This window comes from Choristoneura fumiferana, chromosome 23 (assembly GCF_025370935.1).
Source record: "Choristoneura fumiferana chromosome 23, NRCan_CFum_1, whole genome shotgun sequence".
NCBI lineage: Eukaryota > Metazoa > Arthropoda > Insecta > Lepidoptera > Tortricidae > Choristoneura > Choristoneura fumiferana.
In genome coordinates, this window is record NC_133494.1 from 15,135,127 (window position 1) to 15,150,169 (window position 15,043).

Consider the following 15,043-nt stretch of genomic DNA (forward strand, 5'->3'; position numbering starts at 1 on the left):
ATGACAACAAAGCCACTGGTATACGGCGAACAGAAAAATTTACTTCAACTGAGTACACTCATAGGCGAAAAGAGTGTCGTGAAATTAAAGGCTACTATCGCCAACTCAGTTCTTAGACCCGGAAAAAGCGTAAGAGTGAATTACGAGATTGAAAACAAAACAAATGTTAACATAAATCGAGTTGAAGTGAAACTGCTAACCGTTGACAGATACACTTCAAATGGGGGGTACGAAGTAAAAGTACGATCTGAAATTGAAGGTACAGTATTCACGTACGGGGCTATTCAGGTTGGAGAGACAGCGATGTTTAATGCTGAAATTGTGGTTCCCAGTTCATGTGCTTCTATAGACCATTCAAAGATTATAGGAAGAGATTACTCCGTTCTAACTTTAGTTGTGCTACCGCGGCTACACATTAACATGCCGTTAGAAATTCCGTTTCAAGTCATCGCTAGGCTATCAAGTAGTTTTGGTGAGTGCAGCGCCAGTTCTTCCAGTGCTGGGTATTGTAGGGATGAACTACCAACTTACTGGGAAGCTATGGGTGAGGAGAAAAATAAGTCATTTGATAATGATTTGGTGTACAGTGCTGAAGGAGTTGAAAAAGGAATGATAAAGTCTTAAGCGACATGTTCAGAATGTTTTTTTGGTTTTGGTTTTGTGCAGTGTCTTTTTCCTAAATCTAGATAGAGACAATATTAATATTGTATACAACTAGTGTATCTGGGGGCACGGCAGTGCCCCCGCCAAGTCGAGCAAAACAAAAACAAAGGCACGGCCGTACCATACTTTTCTCGAAGCCATTCAGGCTATTTTCAACATAAGTGTGGAATACTAGCACGGTAGTGAATGATAGGCAAGTCACTGATTAGCCGTTTAATATGGTTCCACAATTAATGTCTTAACTTAGACAAACAACACTTAAAGCACAAGCACAGAATAAGTAATAGTCACAAGCACGTAGGTCCCAAGCAAGCGAAAAGTCAATAGGATTAAGAATACAGAAATTAGGTTAGTCGCGAGACGGTAGCGAAGTATTTAGGTGCGGAGCAATTGAGCGTGCATTCGCCGTCGCGTTGGTACATCGACTGGCGGGCGCGGGCGGCGCTCGCGGCGGCTAGCTCGCTCAAGGTCGACCGGCCGCATGCGCCGCTCCGTGTATTCACTTGAAGAACATCGTACTGGCGTTTTTCGTTGGCGGTAAAGTTTTATATTATAATTATTTATTTGTTGTGGTGTAATATGGTTTTAGGTACACCACAATACTCCCCTGCCGAGACCGTTTCACGGGCGATAGTAATCGGGAAAATGTACTATCCTACCGCTTCGACTCTTTCTCTCTAGGATTTGGTCAGGCGGCTGGGTTCGGTTATCTTGGTTAGTATTTTGCAACAGGTATGCTGGCTTCAGTCTGTCGATGGTGACTATTGTTTCCTTTCCTTGGATTTCGATTTTGAAGGTTTTCTTTCCTCTCTCTAGGACCTTGTATGGCCCGGCATATGGGGCTTCAAGGGATTTTCTAGCGGGTCCTTGCCGGAGGTACACGTAGTCTGCTGAATGTAAGTTTTTTGGTACATAGAACGTCTTGTTGGTGTGCCATGATGCTGGTTTTTGGGCTTAAGTTAGACATATGTCTACGAAGTCTTGCAGCGAAGTCCGTTACGTCAACTGTTAGATTTAGAGGAGGTTCAAAGAACTCGCCCGGCAGTCTGAGTGGTTCTCCGTACACTAATTCCGCAGCTGATGTTTTTAAGTCATTCTTCCAAGCGCTCCGGATTCCAAGGAGGACCAGTGGGAGGACTTCGGTCCATTGAGCGTGATTATGGCACATTATTGCTGATTTCAGCTGGCGGTGCAGGCGTTCGATCATCCCATTGCACTCTGGGTGATATGAAGTGGTTGGGCAGTGTTTGGCACCGAGAATTGCTGCAATGTTTCGGAAGAGGTGTGATTCAAACTGCCTTCCTCGGTCAGTTGTAATTTTTTGGGGGCAGCCAAAACGTGCTACCCAGCCAGAGACGAAAGCTTGTGCGCAAGTATCTGCTGTCATGTCTTGTAGTGGGTAAACCTCAGGCCATCGAGTAAACCTGTCGATGACGGTGAGGCAGTACCTGTAATTGGATGACAGTGGGAGGGGGCCAATTAAGTCCATATGCACGTGAGAGAAGCGCTGTGAAGGGGTTTGAATTTCGGATAAAGGTGCAGAAGTATGTCGGGTTATTTTACTGCGTTGGCAGTCTGGGCAGCTTTTCGTCCACGTCTTGCAATCTCGTCTTATGCCTGGCCATACGTATCTATCAGCGATTAGTTTTGCAGTGGCTGTAGTCCCTGAATGGCATAGGTTGTGGAGACTCTTAAAGATTTGCCTTCGGAATGATGGAGTGACGTAGGGCCTCGGTGATTTGAAGGATACATCATAGTACAAACTTGTTTCGTTGTTCGTGATCTTCTTTAGTTGCAGGGAAGAGCCATTCTTCATGAGACCTTGTAGTTCGGGGTCAATTTCCTGCTCCGTGGCAAGTGCTTTCAGATCAATGTGCGTCGCTATGGAAGCAATGCGAGATAGAGCATCTGCTACTACGTTGTCGCGACCTGATATATGACGGATATCAGTGGTAAATTGGGCTATGAAGTCTAGATAGCGATGCTGGCGCGGTGAACACTTATCACGTTTTGTAGTGAAGGCGAAGGTTATTGGTTTGTGATCAGTCAACACCGTGAAAATTCTTGCTTCTAGCATGTGCCTGAAGTGTCTTATTGCTTCGTATATGGCAAGGAGTTCGCGGTCGTACGGAGAGTATTTTTGCTGGGCGGGGGTCAACTTACGTGAGAAGAATGCCAAGGGTTGCCAAGCATCGTCTTTGTACTGTTGTATAGCTGCTCCAATAGAAGTGTCCGATGCGTCTGTGACTAAGGAAAGTTTGGCATCGCTGTTCGGATGAGCAAAGAAGTGCTGCATGGCAGATGCTGTCCTTGCAATCGATGAATGCCTTTAAAGCTTCTCCGGTTAACTCGATGGGATGTGAGCCCTTTACTGATCCAGTAAGGAGGGCATTCAGAGGTGCTTGAAGTTCCGCGGCATGGTTGATGAAGCGGCGGTAAAAGTTCAGCATTCCTAAAAATCTTCTTAGCTCTTTAACTGTTTTAGGGATAGGGTAATTTTTTATTGCGTCCACTTTGACTTCCTGTGGTTTTATGCCATTAGCTGAGATATGATACCCAAGAAATGAGACTTCTGATGCTCCGAAAACACATTTCGATGTGTTAATGACCATACCATATTTTTGGAATCTGGCAAAAAGCTCACGGAGGTGTTCTTCGTGGGTCTTCTGGCAAGTTGAGTACACCAGAAAGTCGTCCAGGTAAGCGTAGCAAAAATCCAGGCCACGGGTTATTTCGTCAACAAATCGCTGGAATGTTTGTCCTGCATTGCGCAACCCAAACGTCATATACGGGAACTCATATAGGCCAAACGGTGTCGTGATGGCGGTTTTCGGTATATCATCAGCGTTGACTGGTATCTGGTTGTAAGCTTTAACCAAATCTATTGTCGAAAATATTTTGCAACCGGCAATGCTGTGTGCGAAATCGTGAATATGGCGGATGGGATATCGATCTGGCACGGTTCGTGCGTTAAGCATTCTATAATCTCCGCAGGGGCGCCACCCATTGTCCTTCTTCGGCGCGAGATGCAGCGGTGAAGACCACGAGCTCTCGGATGGTCTGGCTGTTCCGCATTGCAGCATTGACTCGAATTCTGACTTAGCAATTTTTAATTTGTCGGGTGCTAAACGGCGGGGAGAGCTTACCACTGGTGGACCGGGTGTCGTTCGAATGTGATGCACGGTGTTGTGGCTAATCACTCGGTGCGTGCCGGGTGGGCGAGTGACATCTGGGTATTCACGCAAGATTGTGTAGTATGTAGATTCTCCGGCCGTAGTCTTAATAGAAGATATTTTATTAGACGATGGGACAGGTGTTGCAGGAGACTTCAGTGACGTTGTGTTGTCAATGAGGCGCTGGTTACGACAGTCAATAACGAGGTTGTAATGCGACAAGAAATCGACGCCGATGATAGCCTTGGTTACGTCCGCAATTATAAAACGCCAAGAGTATGTACGTCGCAATCCGAGGTCTAACTGTAATTGGGCAAAGCCGTACGTCTCGATGGTTGTTCCATTGGCGGCGTAAAGCTGGAAATCGGTTTTAGATTGACGAGTTTTTAATTCTCTTCGAGGGAAGACGCAGAGATCACTTCCTGTGTCGATAAGAAATTGTACTTTGCTCTTTTTGTCTGTTATGAAGAGTCGGCCGCTTTTCGTAAGGCAGTCGTTTTCGGCCACTTCAGGCTGCCTGCCTAGTTTTCCGCCTTGTATTCACAAGGGCGGGTGCATCTTGTGGCTAGTGCTCCGAACCGGCGATGGTACCAGCATATACCGTTTTGGGGCGTTCTCGCACGTGATGCAGATCTTGAACTCGCGCGGGAGCGGTTGTAATTACGGCCCCTGCTTTGTGATCGCGATCGTTGTTGGAAAACCTGTGACGTAAGAGCGGCCATCTGCTTCGTCAATTCAGCTATTTGAAGTGACATAGTCTCCATAGGAGATGGTTGTACAGGAGCGTGTGCTGCTGGGGTAAGAGATCCTGAAGTGGATGGTGCTGGGGCGAAAGGTGCTGAGGCGAATGGTGCTGAGGCGAATGGTGCTGGGGCGAACGCTGCTGAGGCGGGAGCGCGTGCATTGTGCTGCATAGGAGCTACCTCGGCAATCTGCATATTAGGCGCAGAAATGTCATATATTGAGTCTGCTAACTCGGCGAGCTTAGTAAGAGACAATTCCGGATGAGAAGCTACGACGATTTGCAAACTAGGAGGTAGACGGCTAGTCCAGATTGTTCGGATAAAGCTCTCGGGCAGTTTATTGGAGCCAGTAAGGTGGAGAAGATGGCGTAAAAACTGGGACGGTCTTCTGTTGCCCAGCTCTTCATGTACTAGTAGTTGCTTGTCTTTTTGCTCCTGTGATGATGACAATCTGCGTATTAGCTCGCTTTTCAATGTTCCGTACTTATTTTCAGCTGGGGGATTGGTGATGACGTCTTCAACTTCCGCCGCGTATTGATGGTCAAGGTGTGATGTCACGTAGTAAAACTTCGTCGTGTCTGAAGTTATGCCCGAAATCACAAATTGCCCCTCGATTTGAGCGAACCATAATGCTGGTCTATCTGGCCAAAAGGGTGGCACTCTTACACCGACGCGAAATAAACCCGTTTCTTGATTTTGGGCATCTCGGAAAAGTTCAGCTTCGGTATTATTCGGCTGGTGCGTTGGGTCGTCTTGACCTTGGCGGCTCTTTTCGGGTGTGTCTTCGGGGCGTTGCATGTTCTTTTCTCGGGGTCACCAGTGTGGAATACTAGCACGGTAGTGAATGATAGGCAAGTCACTGATTAGCCGTTTAATATGGTTCCACAATTAATGTCTTAACTTAGACAAACAACACTTAAAGCACAAGCACAGAATAAGTAATAGTCACAAGCACGTAGGTCCCAAGCAAGCGAAAAGTCAATAGGATTAAGAATACAGAAATTAGGTTAGTCGCGAGACGGTAGCGAAGTATTTAGGTGCGGAGCAATTGAGCGTGCATTCGCCGTCGCGTTGGTACATCGACTGGCGGGCGCGGGCGGCGCTCGCGGCGGCTAGCTCGCTCAAGGTCGACCGGCCGCATGCGCCGCTCCGTGTATTCACTTGAAGAACATCGTACTGGCGTTTTTCGTTGGCGGTAAAGTTTTATATTATAATTATTTATTTGTTGTGGTGTAATATGGTTTTAGGTACACCACAGTAGGTATTAATAAAGTTAAGATTAACTTAATAGAGTTAGCTAAACTAAAAAACAAAAAGAAAACAAAAATCTTAAAATATGTGCATTAGTGGATACCATGTGCTATGGGAAAAAAGGCGCTGACTCAGCAAAACTGCGGATGACCGCAGCGCTGGTATTCTGCCAGAACCTTAGAGAGAGATCTGTGGAAATGGTTTATATGCCGAAGTATAAAAGTAAAAAAAAAAAGATAAAATAGATATAATTTATGACTAAAGTCAAATAAGTGAATAAAAAAATAGATCAAAAACTAACAAATAAAGTACTGAAATTAACAATGCACCTACTGCAATGCTTAATTGTATAATCCCAAAAATAAATGCGAAAGTTTGTAAGTCAGTTTGTTTATTACGTCATCACGTCCAACAAAGCACTGAACCGATTTAGATGAAATCGGTATACCGATATTTTGAGTCCTGGGAAGGATAAGATAGTTTTATCCCAGAAAACTGCACAGCACCGCGGGATATCGATAAACGAAATTCCGCACAGACGGAGTTGCAGGCAACAGGCAGACAGTAAGGGAACATTTTAGGGCTGTTGAATCTTTTGTAAATTTAATAAATGCAAGCGATATTTTGTTTTAAAAGATTTTTTTGACTTGAGTTCACGAAGCGGCTGAGGTATATTATTCCAACACTGTGGCTGAATATCTAAAACTTCCCCTAAATGCGGCCGACCCATGAGGAGGCATTGCCAATACAACCGCACGAGAGGGCCTTACGTCACAGAGCCTTCTCTGCCCCGAACAAGTTAATTTTTTTGAAGAGGTAGCTTGGAATTTTAGTATTAAAAATGTCAAACAAAAGACAGGCCAACATAAGCTCCTGTCTACCCGAAACTCTAAGCCAGTTTGCACTGTTAATAAATGGGGAAACATGGAAACGCGGAGGTATTGGACTACATCCGTCTGGGACGCGTTTAACCTAAAAGCTGATTTGGATTATTCGTAGTAGTTCCTTTAATTCCTTTCTTGTCATATTAATAATTCTGCTTTTTTGTACTGCCAAAGGAACTACTGCTAATAATCCGCTGATTTAGCCAGTCATGTCTGAACAGCGCATCAGGTAAAAGAACAGCATGTATAGCTTCTACCTGTCATTCTCTACTGTACCGTTTCAGGGTGGTGAGAAGACTTCGAAGCCTCCACACCTCATGAGCGTCGATGTCCCCTGCTGCAGCCTCAACCGCAGCCAGAGCTTCTATTAATTCGTCTATGGAAATCCTGGTGGCATAAACCGTTTCAATATTAAAATAATGTTTATCGAGTATAGTAGACATAGGTACCGGTAATTTTGAGTGAGATTTCTAAAATGTGATTTCAATATTTAAATACATCGCAAAGATTAGGAATAACAGTTCAGAGAGGTAATGCTGCCAGTGTCTTGGGGTCAATGCCTGGGGCAGAAAATTTGGATGACGTTTTTATTTTGTAACATAGTTTAGTTTATAAATAGTTTTAGTCTTGGATGTTAGATACTATTTATTGCTTTTCCTTGTTATTTCTTTATTGTACAAAATAAAATTTCAAGTTCCTTTAAATACTGTATGAACTGTAATTCTGTTGTTAGAGTTGTTTGAGGGTCGGAGAACTGGTGACCTGACATACAGGTTTCCCCTAGTTCAGGCACCAGTCTCCACCGCACAATTTTTGTATCTATGCATATCTTTACTTGTTACTGTATGAACTGTATATCTTGTGGTGGAGTTAATAAACTAATTTATTACTTATAGTGATTTTAGTTTCTTAATGCAACTGCAAACTGTCAAAGTTGCCGTGTTTCGGATAAACTTGAATGAAAAATAATATAGGTAGATAATTTGGACAGAGTGATGCTGGATGCAGCTGTTGTACTTGCTCTCTCTACAACATTCCCTTGAGAGAGAAAGAGAGAGAGAGAGATTTATTTACACATATTCGATACATAGAAAAACACGTTAGGAAGATAAATAATAATTTAAAAAAAAACATCGAATAGTATAAATTGGGGCCCACTCAGCATAATGTTGCGGCAAGCCACAACGCTGTTTTTCAGTGGAACCCTTCCATTCGTGTTACAGTCGTTCCATTCGTGTGTGGTACTACTCGTATACAGGATAGTAACAGTTGAGTGTGTGAATTTAAAAAAATCGGCTCTTTTATCTTTTCATAGTATAATGTCTACTCTTGTCCCTGATTGATTGATTGATTAAAACTTTATTTTCTCCATAACACAAAAAACACAATATCGAACTATACATAGGTAGGTATTAATAAAGTTAAGATTAACCTAATAGAGTTAGCTAAACTAAAAAACAAAAAGAAAACAAAAATCTTAAAATATGTGCATTAGTGGATACCATGTGCTACGGGAAAAAAGGCGCTGGCTCAGCATAAAACTGCGGGTGACCGCAGCGCTGGTATTCTGCCAGAACCTTCGAGAGAGATCTGTGGAAATGGTTTATATGCCAAAGCATAAAAGTTAAAAAAAAAAGATAAAATAGATATAATTTATGATTAAAATCAAATAAGTGAATAAAAAAATATAGATCAAAAACTAACAAATAAAGTACTGAAATTAACAATGCACCTACTGCAATGCTTAATTGTATAATCCCAAAAATAAATGCGAAAGTTTGTAAGTCAGTTTGTTTATTACGTCATCACGTCCAAAGCACTGAACCGATTTAGATGAAATTCGGTATACCGATATTTTGAGTCCTGGGAAAGGATAAGATAGTTTTTATCCCAGAAAACTGCACAGCACCCGCGGGATATCGATAAACGAAATTCCGCACAGACGGAGTCGCAGGCAACAGGCAGACAGTAAGGGAACATTTTAGGGCTGTTGAATCTTTTGTAAATTTAATAAATGCAAGCGATATTTTGTTTTAAAAGATTTTTTTGACTTGAGTTCACGAAGCGGCGGAGTTATATTATTCCAACACTTTGTGGCTGGATATCTAAAACTTCCCCTAAATGCGGCCGACCCATGAGGAGGCATTGCCAATACAACCGCACGAGAGGGCCTTACGTCACAGAGCCTTGTCTGCCCCGACCAAGTTAATTTTTTGAAGAGGTAGCTTGGAGTTTTAGTATTGACAATGTCAAACAAAAGACAGGCCAACATAAGCTCCTGTCTACCCGAAACTCTAAGCCAGTTTGCACTGTTAATAAATGGGGAAACATGGAAACGCGGAGGTATCTTAAAGCAGTACCTAGCACATGCATTCTGTACCCTTTGAAAGAGACGCCTCGAACGTGCCAGGAGGCAGGGTCCAAAAGCAGTTAGACAGTAATTCAATTTAGATAGTACAAGGGCTTCACAAAGTCTAACACGCACGTCCACACTCATAAGTCACGCACATTGTATAAGACTTTCAAGCGACAAAAAGAGTTGCGAGCTATTTCTACGACGTGTTTTTCAAAACGAAAATTACTGTCCAACAAAACACCAAGATTACGTGCTTCCACAGCACGGTCAAGCTCAACACCATTTATTACAATCCTAGGTCCGCACGCCAAGACCCTGCTGACCTGACCTGAGGAACCGAGTATCATGTATTTTGATTTTGACGGATTCAAAACCAGAGAGTTTACGCAAGACCACTCAAAGATACTCTGAAGATCTGCATTAATCTTGGAAACAGCAGCGTCAAAATCACGTGGATGGAAAGATAGATAAATTTGCAGATCATCAGCGTACAAGTGATACTTACAATGCCTGATACATTGAGTGATGTCCGAGCTATACAAAATAAATAAAAGTGGCCCCAAAATAGATCCTTGGGGCACCCCCCTGGTAACAGGAGCCAAATCCGATAGTATGCAATCACCACTACTCTGGTTGACTCTAACTAACTGCTTGCGACCACTAAAATAACTGTTGAACCACCTAATTGTGTTAGGGTCAAAACCATAAAAGTTTAATTTAGACAAAAGCAATCGTATATTAATGCAGTCAAAAGCTCTGGAGAAGTCCAACAACACCATGATAGTACCTAAACCAGCATCTTGTGCCACAAGAACTTCATCAATGACGTCATGAAGTGCAGTCCCAGTGCTTCTCTGCCTTCTAAAACCCGATTGCACTTCCGGAAGTATTTTGTTTTTCTCCAAATAAGTCGACACCTGGTCATACACCACCTTTTCCAGAATTTTGGATTGGTAAGGAAGAATGCTGATAGGTCTCAGGTCCTTGACACTCAGCGGGTCGTTAACTTTAGGTAACGGACTCACAACGGCAGTCTTCCACACTGATGGAACTTATGGAAGATAGAAGTATTGACTATATCAGTGATAACTGAGAGAGTTTGAGGTAAAGTCATCAAAATCATGTCGTAATTAATCTCGTCATAGCCCTGTGCATTAGACTTAGTATTCAGAAGGATTCTAGCAATCACACTTTCGTTCACGGGACGCAATCGCAATTGGAAAATAGGTTAACCGTGAGAGTGATTCTCAAAGAAGTTTATGGTAGCAGAGTCAGTAGAGTCATTTCCCGGCACATTTAAAAAGTGATTGTTTGCAGCTGTAGGGTCGCTGAGATAGTGAGGTAGGTCAGAAGTATTTTTGAAATTAGGGATAACATCTTTTCACATTTTTCCACAACACTTTGGGCTTACTCAAATTAATGTTAAATGTGCTGTTCAAAATAAGCTCTTTTTTCATAAAAAAGGCTCGAGTTAACCAGGTGTTTCATAGTTTTATATTGAATCCTATCTTGAACCGATTTCGATGTCCGAAATTTATTGTGAGCGTCATTACGAAGTTTCATCATTATTCTAACATTATTCGTAAGCCAAGGCTTGGACGATTCCTTAATGTCTAATTTTCGTGTAGGCGCATGAGTATTGAACAGGCTTAGAAAAAAATTATTAAAAGTAAGAATTTTATCATCAACCGAGTCCAAATCGAATATGCTCTCCCAGTCTATAAGACATAAATCATTATTAAATAAATTCGAATCAATTTTTTTTAAGGAACGACTCATGACAGTTCGAGGCATCAACATTTTTGTTTTTAATCGCAGCCCTCCCTGAAGTCCTGTCAGTCAGCCTAAGGTTAACTGGAAGAGATCCCTTTAAGGGATAAGTTCGCCTTTGTACGTGTTATTCTCTTGTTATCTGTTAATTTCAGTACTTGGGCGACCGAGCTTTGCTCGGGATAAAACTTGATAATAAGCGTTTTCCCAAGGATATTTCGGGGATCTCGAAAACGGCTCCAATGATTTCGATAGAATTAGGTATGTAGGGATTTTCAGGGATGTAGGGATGTACGATATATAAGGAAGTACGAACGAGAGTCTATTAGAAGCCCGAAGTCGAAGACTGAGGGCTCTAATGAGTCGATGTTCGTAATTCTAGTACCGCCCGTGCGACATACAATGTTTTTTATCACATTTGCGAGTGAATTTTTTATTTGTAAAAGAAAAAATATAATTGTTCCAAATATTGGCGATACCTTGGGCTGCGCTCTTGGCAGCGCTGCATGCCCTCCCCCTTCCGCAGCATGTGCCTGAGCCGCGTGTGCATGTGGTCCTGCAGCAGCGCGCGCAGCACCATCAGTACGGGCATTGACTCATGTACCGACCTTTCACCTTGGGCTTCATGACAAGACAATTTGTACGCGCAATGACTCATTTACCGAACACGGGTTTCATGACAAGCACATTAAGGTCGAGGGTTTTATTTGGGGGGTTGCAACCAAGGTAGCCTGCATGTTACGACACTGTTTACGAGCAAGTGTGATGAAAAATAATTCTAGCTTGGTCTTATATCTTGGAAAACGATTTTTACCGAGTTTTAGCTCGAGCAAAGCTTGGTCGCCCAGGTACGTACTATAAAGAGTTATACAATACAAGTGCCGTAGGTGCCGAACTCACCGAGTGTCACGTTTGTCTTCGCGGGATCCTCCTCCCGAGGGTCCTCCCCCCGCGGGGCCTCCTACCGAGGGTCCTCCTCCCGAGGGTCCGTCTCCCGAGGGTCCTCCTACCGGGGGTCCTCCTCCTTCCGGGGGTCCTCCTCCCAGGGGTCCTCCTCCCAGGAGTCCTTGCGGCGGCGACAGCAGCGACATCATCTCTTGGTTCTCCATCGCCTTTTCCACCTCCTCTCCTGATGGGAAAACGATTGTTAACCATTCTTAAAAAAAACGAATTAATCGATCAGTAAGTACTTATCAAAAAATATGGGACACAACTTTTCTCTTGTGTCAATTAAACAAAAAATTATGGGGGGCATTTTTACATTACATGGCGAAATTTTTTTATAATTTGGTAATTCTGGGTTTTTACACAATTCTGACAAGCACTATTGATTTTGACGAAGAAAAAATAATTCCCGCATTTTCCCTAAAATTATTGTCCCCATTTCGTGACGATCCTTATAAATAAACTGTATGGAAAAAAAGTCACAAACTGACAATGAAAATTTAAAAACCCCCGACACAAAAAAACGTCGACAATTCGCCAGCAAAAATAAAAAGTAAAATTAAACGCCGAAAAAAAACGCTGTCAAAAGCGAACTAAAAAATAAAAAATACTTATGCACTAGCTGTTGCCTGCGACTTCATCTGCGTAGAATTCGTTTATCACTATCCCGCGGGAACTATGCTATTTCCGACAAAATTAGCCTATGTCGTTCTCCAAGGTCCAATCTATCTCAATATGAAAATTTATCAAAATTTATTGTATGGTTTACGAGTGAAAAGGTTACAGACAGAAAAGCAGACAGACAGAAAAGCAGACAGACAGTTACTTTCGCGTTTAAAATAATATGGATAAGTATGCGTTAGTATGGATGGAAATATGGATTGGCCCTTTAAGTTCCATATCAAGTTCTTGGTACTTACCTAGTAATATTATTTTTTATCTAAGCGTCTTTGGAGTCGAGGGACCGCTAAGGTAACCGAAAATTTTAGCGAAAACGAAACGGAACCGACGACGCTTAGATATAAGAAATATTACTAGGAAGGTACATTATCGATCTTTACTACAGTAAACTAGTGTGATTTCCTGACTTTCGTGAGTTGAAATGTTTAATTATTGTATTTTATCAAATATATCTCACGAGAGCTTAAATAATATTATATCTCTCAATTTAATTCCGACGCTACAATGTCTGTCTTATAAAACCATACAATAATCTAACCAGTGGCGTAGCTACCAAGGGGCTAGGCGGGGCAGTGCCCCGGGGCCCTCAAGCTCAGGGGGCCCTCGAAATTCGGCTTTATAGCTGATGATAAAGTTGGTTAGCATTTTTAATTATATATAATGATTTTACTTCAAAAAACATTACCAGTTTTGATAGCAGTGGGCCCCATTTTTTTATTTGCCCCAGGGCCCTAGGTTACCTAGCTACGCCACTGAATCTAACGGCAATACAAGATTATGCTAAAAAAAACTCACTTGTCATGAAATTCACATCCAATCCATCCATTGTTTATTCACAACAAAAACTTAAACATTTCACTGTTGACAGAGCGTTTGACTTGACAACCGGCGCCGGCGACGATCCGCGAACTAACTACACCAATATCTTAATCCTGTAGAATTACTACGAAATTCGGTAATCGAAGTTCGTATACTACTGTCCCGCTGACGCTAATATTATTTTATACGAGAGTGAGAAGGACGGTACGATACGAACTTCGATTTTCGAATTTCGTAGTAGCCCTACTGAGTTAGATGCGTGTGCGCCGTTGTTTACTCTACGTCATCTATACTATCAAAGAAAACGCCGGCCAGCCGAAACACGTCGTTTTGACGCTGCAATAAGACTGGTTTTACGTTTCAATGGCTATCACTGGGTGTGGTTATTATTTTAACCAGCAGGGCTACTACGAAACTCGAAACTCGATGTTCGTATCGTACCGTCCCATTCGCTCTCGTATCAAATAGTATATATATGTGTCAGAGGGACCGCACGACACGAACTTCGAGTTTCAAGTTTCGTAGTAGCCCTGCAGGGATCGGACGGAAGCGTCATTATTCGCAATAATGTGGACATGACTCCAAAATATATTAAAAAATTAATTTATTTCCTGAGATTTAATTTTGACTCCTAGTAAATAAATAACACAATGATTCTTATAATGTAGGTACATTTATTAAAGAACTTAAACTATTTATTTATTTTTCATATTTTCTGTGATATTCCAACGACAACAACTGCTACTTTTATTAACATTTTATTAAGGTAAGAATAATATGGAAATGGATTAGAACCGAATGGATTTAAAACACTCTCACAAGATAAATCTCCCTCCAGGCGAATGCTATACTTTAAAAGCATATGTAAATTGTTATATCTCGACATCCAAATGAAATTTCAAGAAATTATATTAATTAATTTTGGAGTTATGTCCACGATATTGCGAACGATCTCTGAATAATCAGCAGACAGACGTTCCACCGGGACGTGTGTTGACTATAATATATGTATACAATTAGTCATAATTTTTATAGACCTCACGCAGATTAACACGTTCGCGGATGGACATGTTACAGCATTCGAATTTCAAGTACGTTTTGTAACAAAAATTCTATAAGTAGCAGTCTTTTTTGAGATTCTTTTTTGCGCAGGAATGCTAATGAATACGCTTCAGTAATAAATACTTGTAGCCATGTGTTCACAGTCACATTCTGTACAATCGTATTCGCACACAATTCTATTCGCACACAATTCTGCGGTCCTCTCTTTGCCCTGTCCTGTGACACGGGGTGTGCGTGTGCCGCAGGGTTCGATACTGAGTTCTCTGCTGTTTATATTGTACATACAGTTCTGATATTGTCAACAGTATGACGGCAATATTCTTGGTAGTCAGAGCATCAATATTATTCCGAATTTGATGTCTCGATCCAAAAACTATGTAAGTACTTCGATTTGCTGGGATTGAGGACTAAACAGTTGCTCCCAGACCAAGCAGAAACACGATCGAGATCTGCATTTAGTACCTTATTAAGTCCTCTGCAGTTAGCTGCCACCTTACATCTTATACATGGAAAACAAAGATCGTAAAACAGACAGAAAAGATCATTAAGATTGGTTTTTTGGAATCTTTTTTTGTATTCTTTATTTCAATTCCAAATTTTTTTGTTACTTTTACGGTCATCCCGTAAAACCTATATCGAAAATACAAACTGAAATATAGATGCACAGAAAATCCAGAAAAATAAGACCAGCGCTGG

General features: G+C 41.9%; 1 protein-coding gene across 1 annotated transcript; it reads right to left on the reverse strand.

Annotated features, from left to right (window-relative positions):
- Positions 1-6,393: 6,393 nt before the first annotated feature.
- LOC141441116 (uncharacterized) lies at positions 6,394-13,359 on the reverse strand. Its single transcript, XM_074105784.1, has 3 exons — positions 13,262-13,359; positions 11,741-11,969; positions 6,394-7,101 (listed from the first exon to the last, which is right to left on the reverse strand). Exons 1-3 carry the CDS (start codon positions 13,290-13,292, stop codon positions 6,975-6,977), a joined length of 387 nt encoding a protein of 128 aa, XP_073961885.1. The 5' UTR covers positions 13,293-13,359; the 3' UTR covers positions 6,394-6,974.
- Between the last annotated feature and the right edge of the window lie 1,684 nt (positions 13,360-15,043).

Coding starts and splice junctions, on each gene's coding strand:
- LOC141441116 (XM_074105784.1), bottom strand. CDS start 13,292: ATGGATGGATTGGATGTGAATTTCATGACAA. Junction 11,970..13,261: donor GGATGTGAATTTCATGACAA/GTGAGTTTTTTT, acceptor TTTTCCCATCAG/GAGAGGAGGTGGAAAAGGCG. Junction 7,102..11,740: donor GAAGACAAACGTGACACTCG/GTGAGTTCGGCA, acceptor TTATGCCACCAG/GATTTCCATAGACGAATTAA.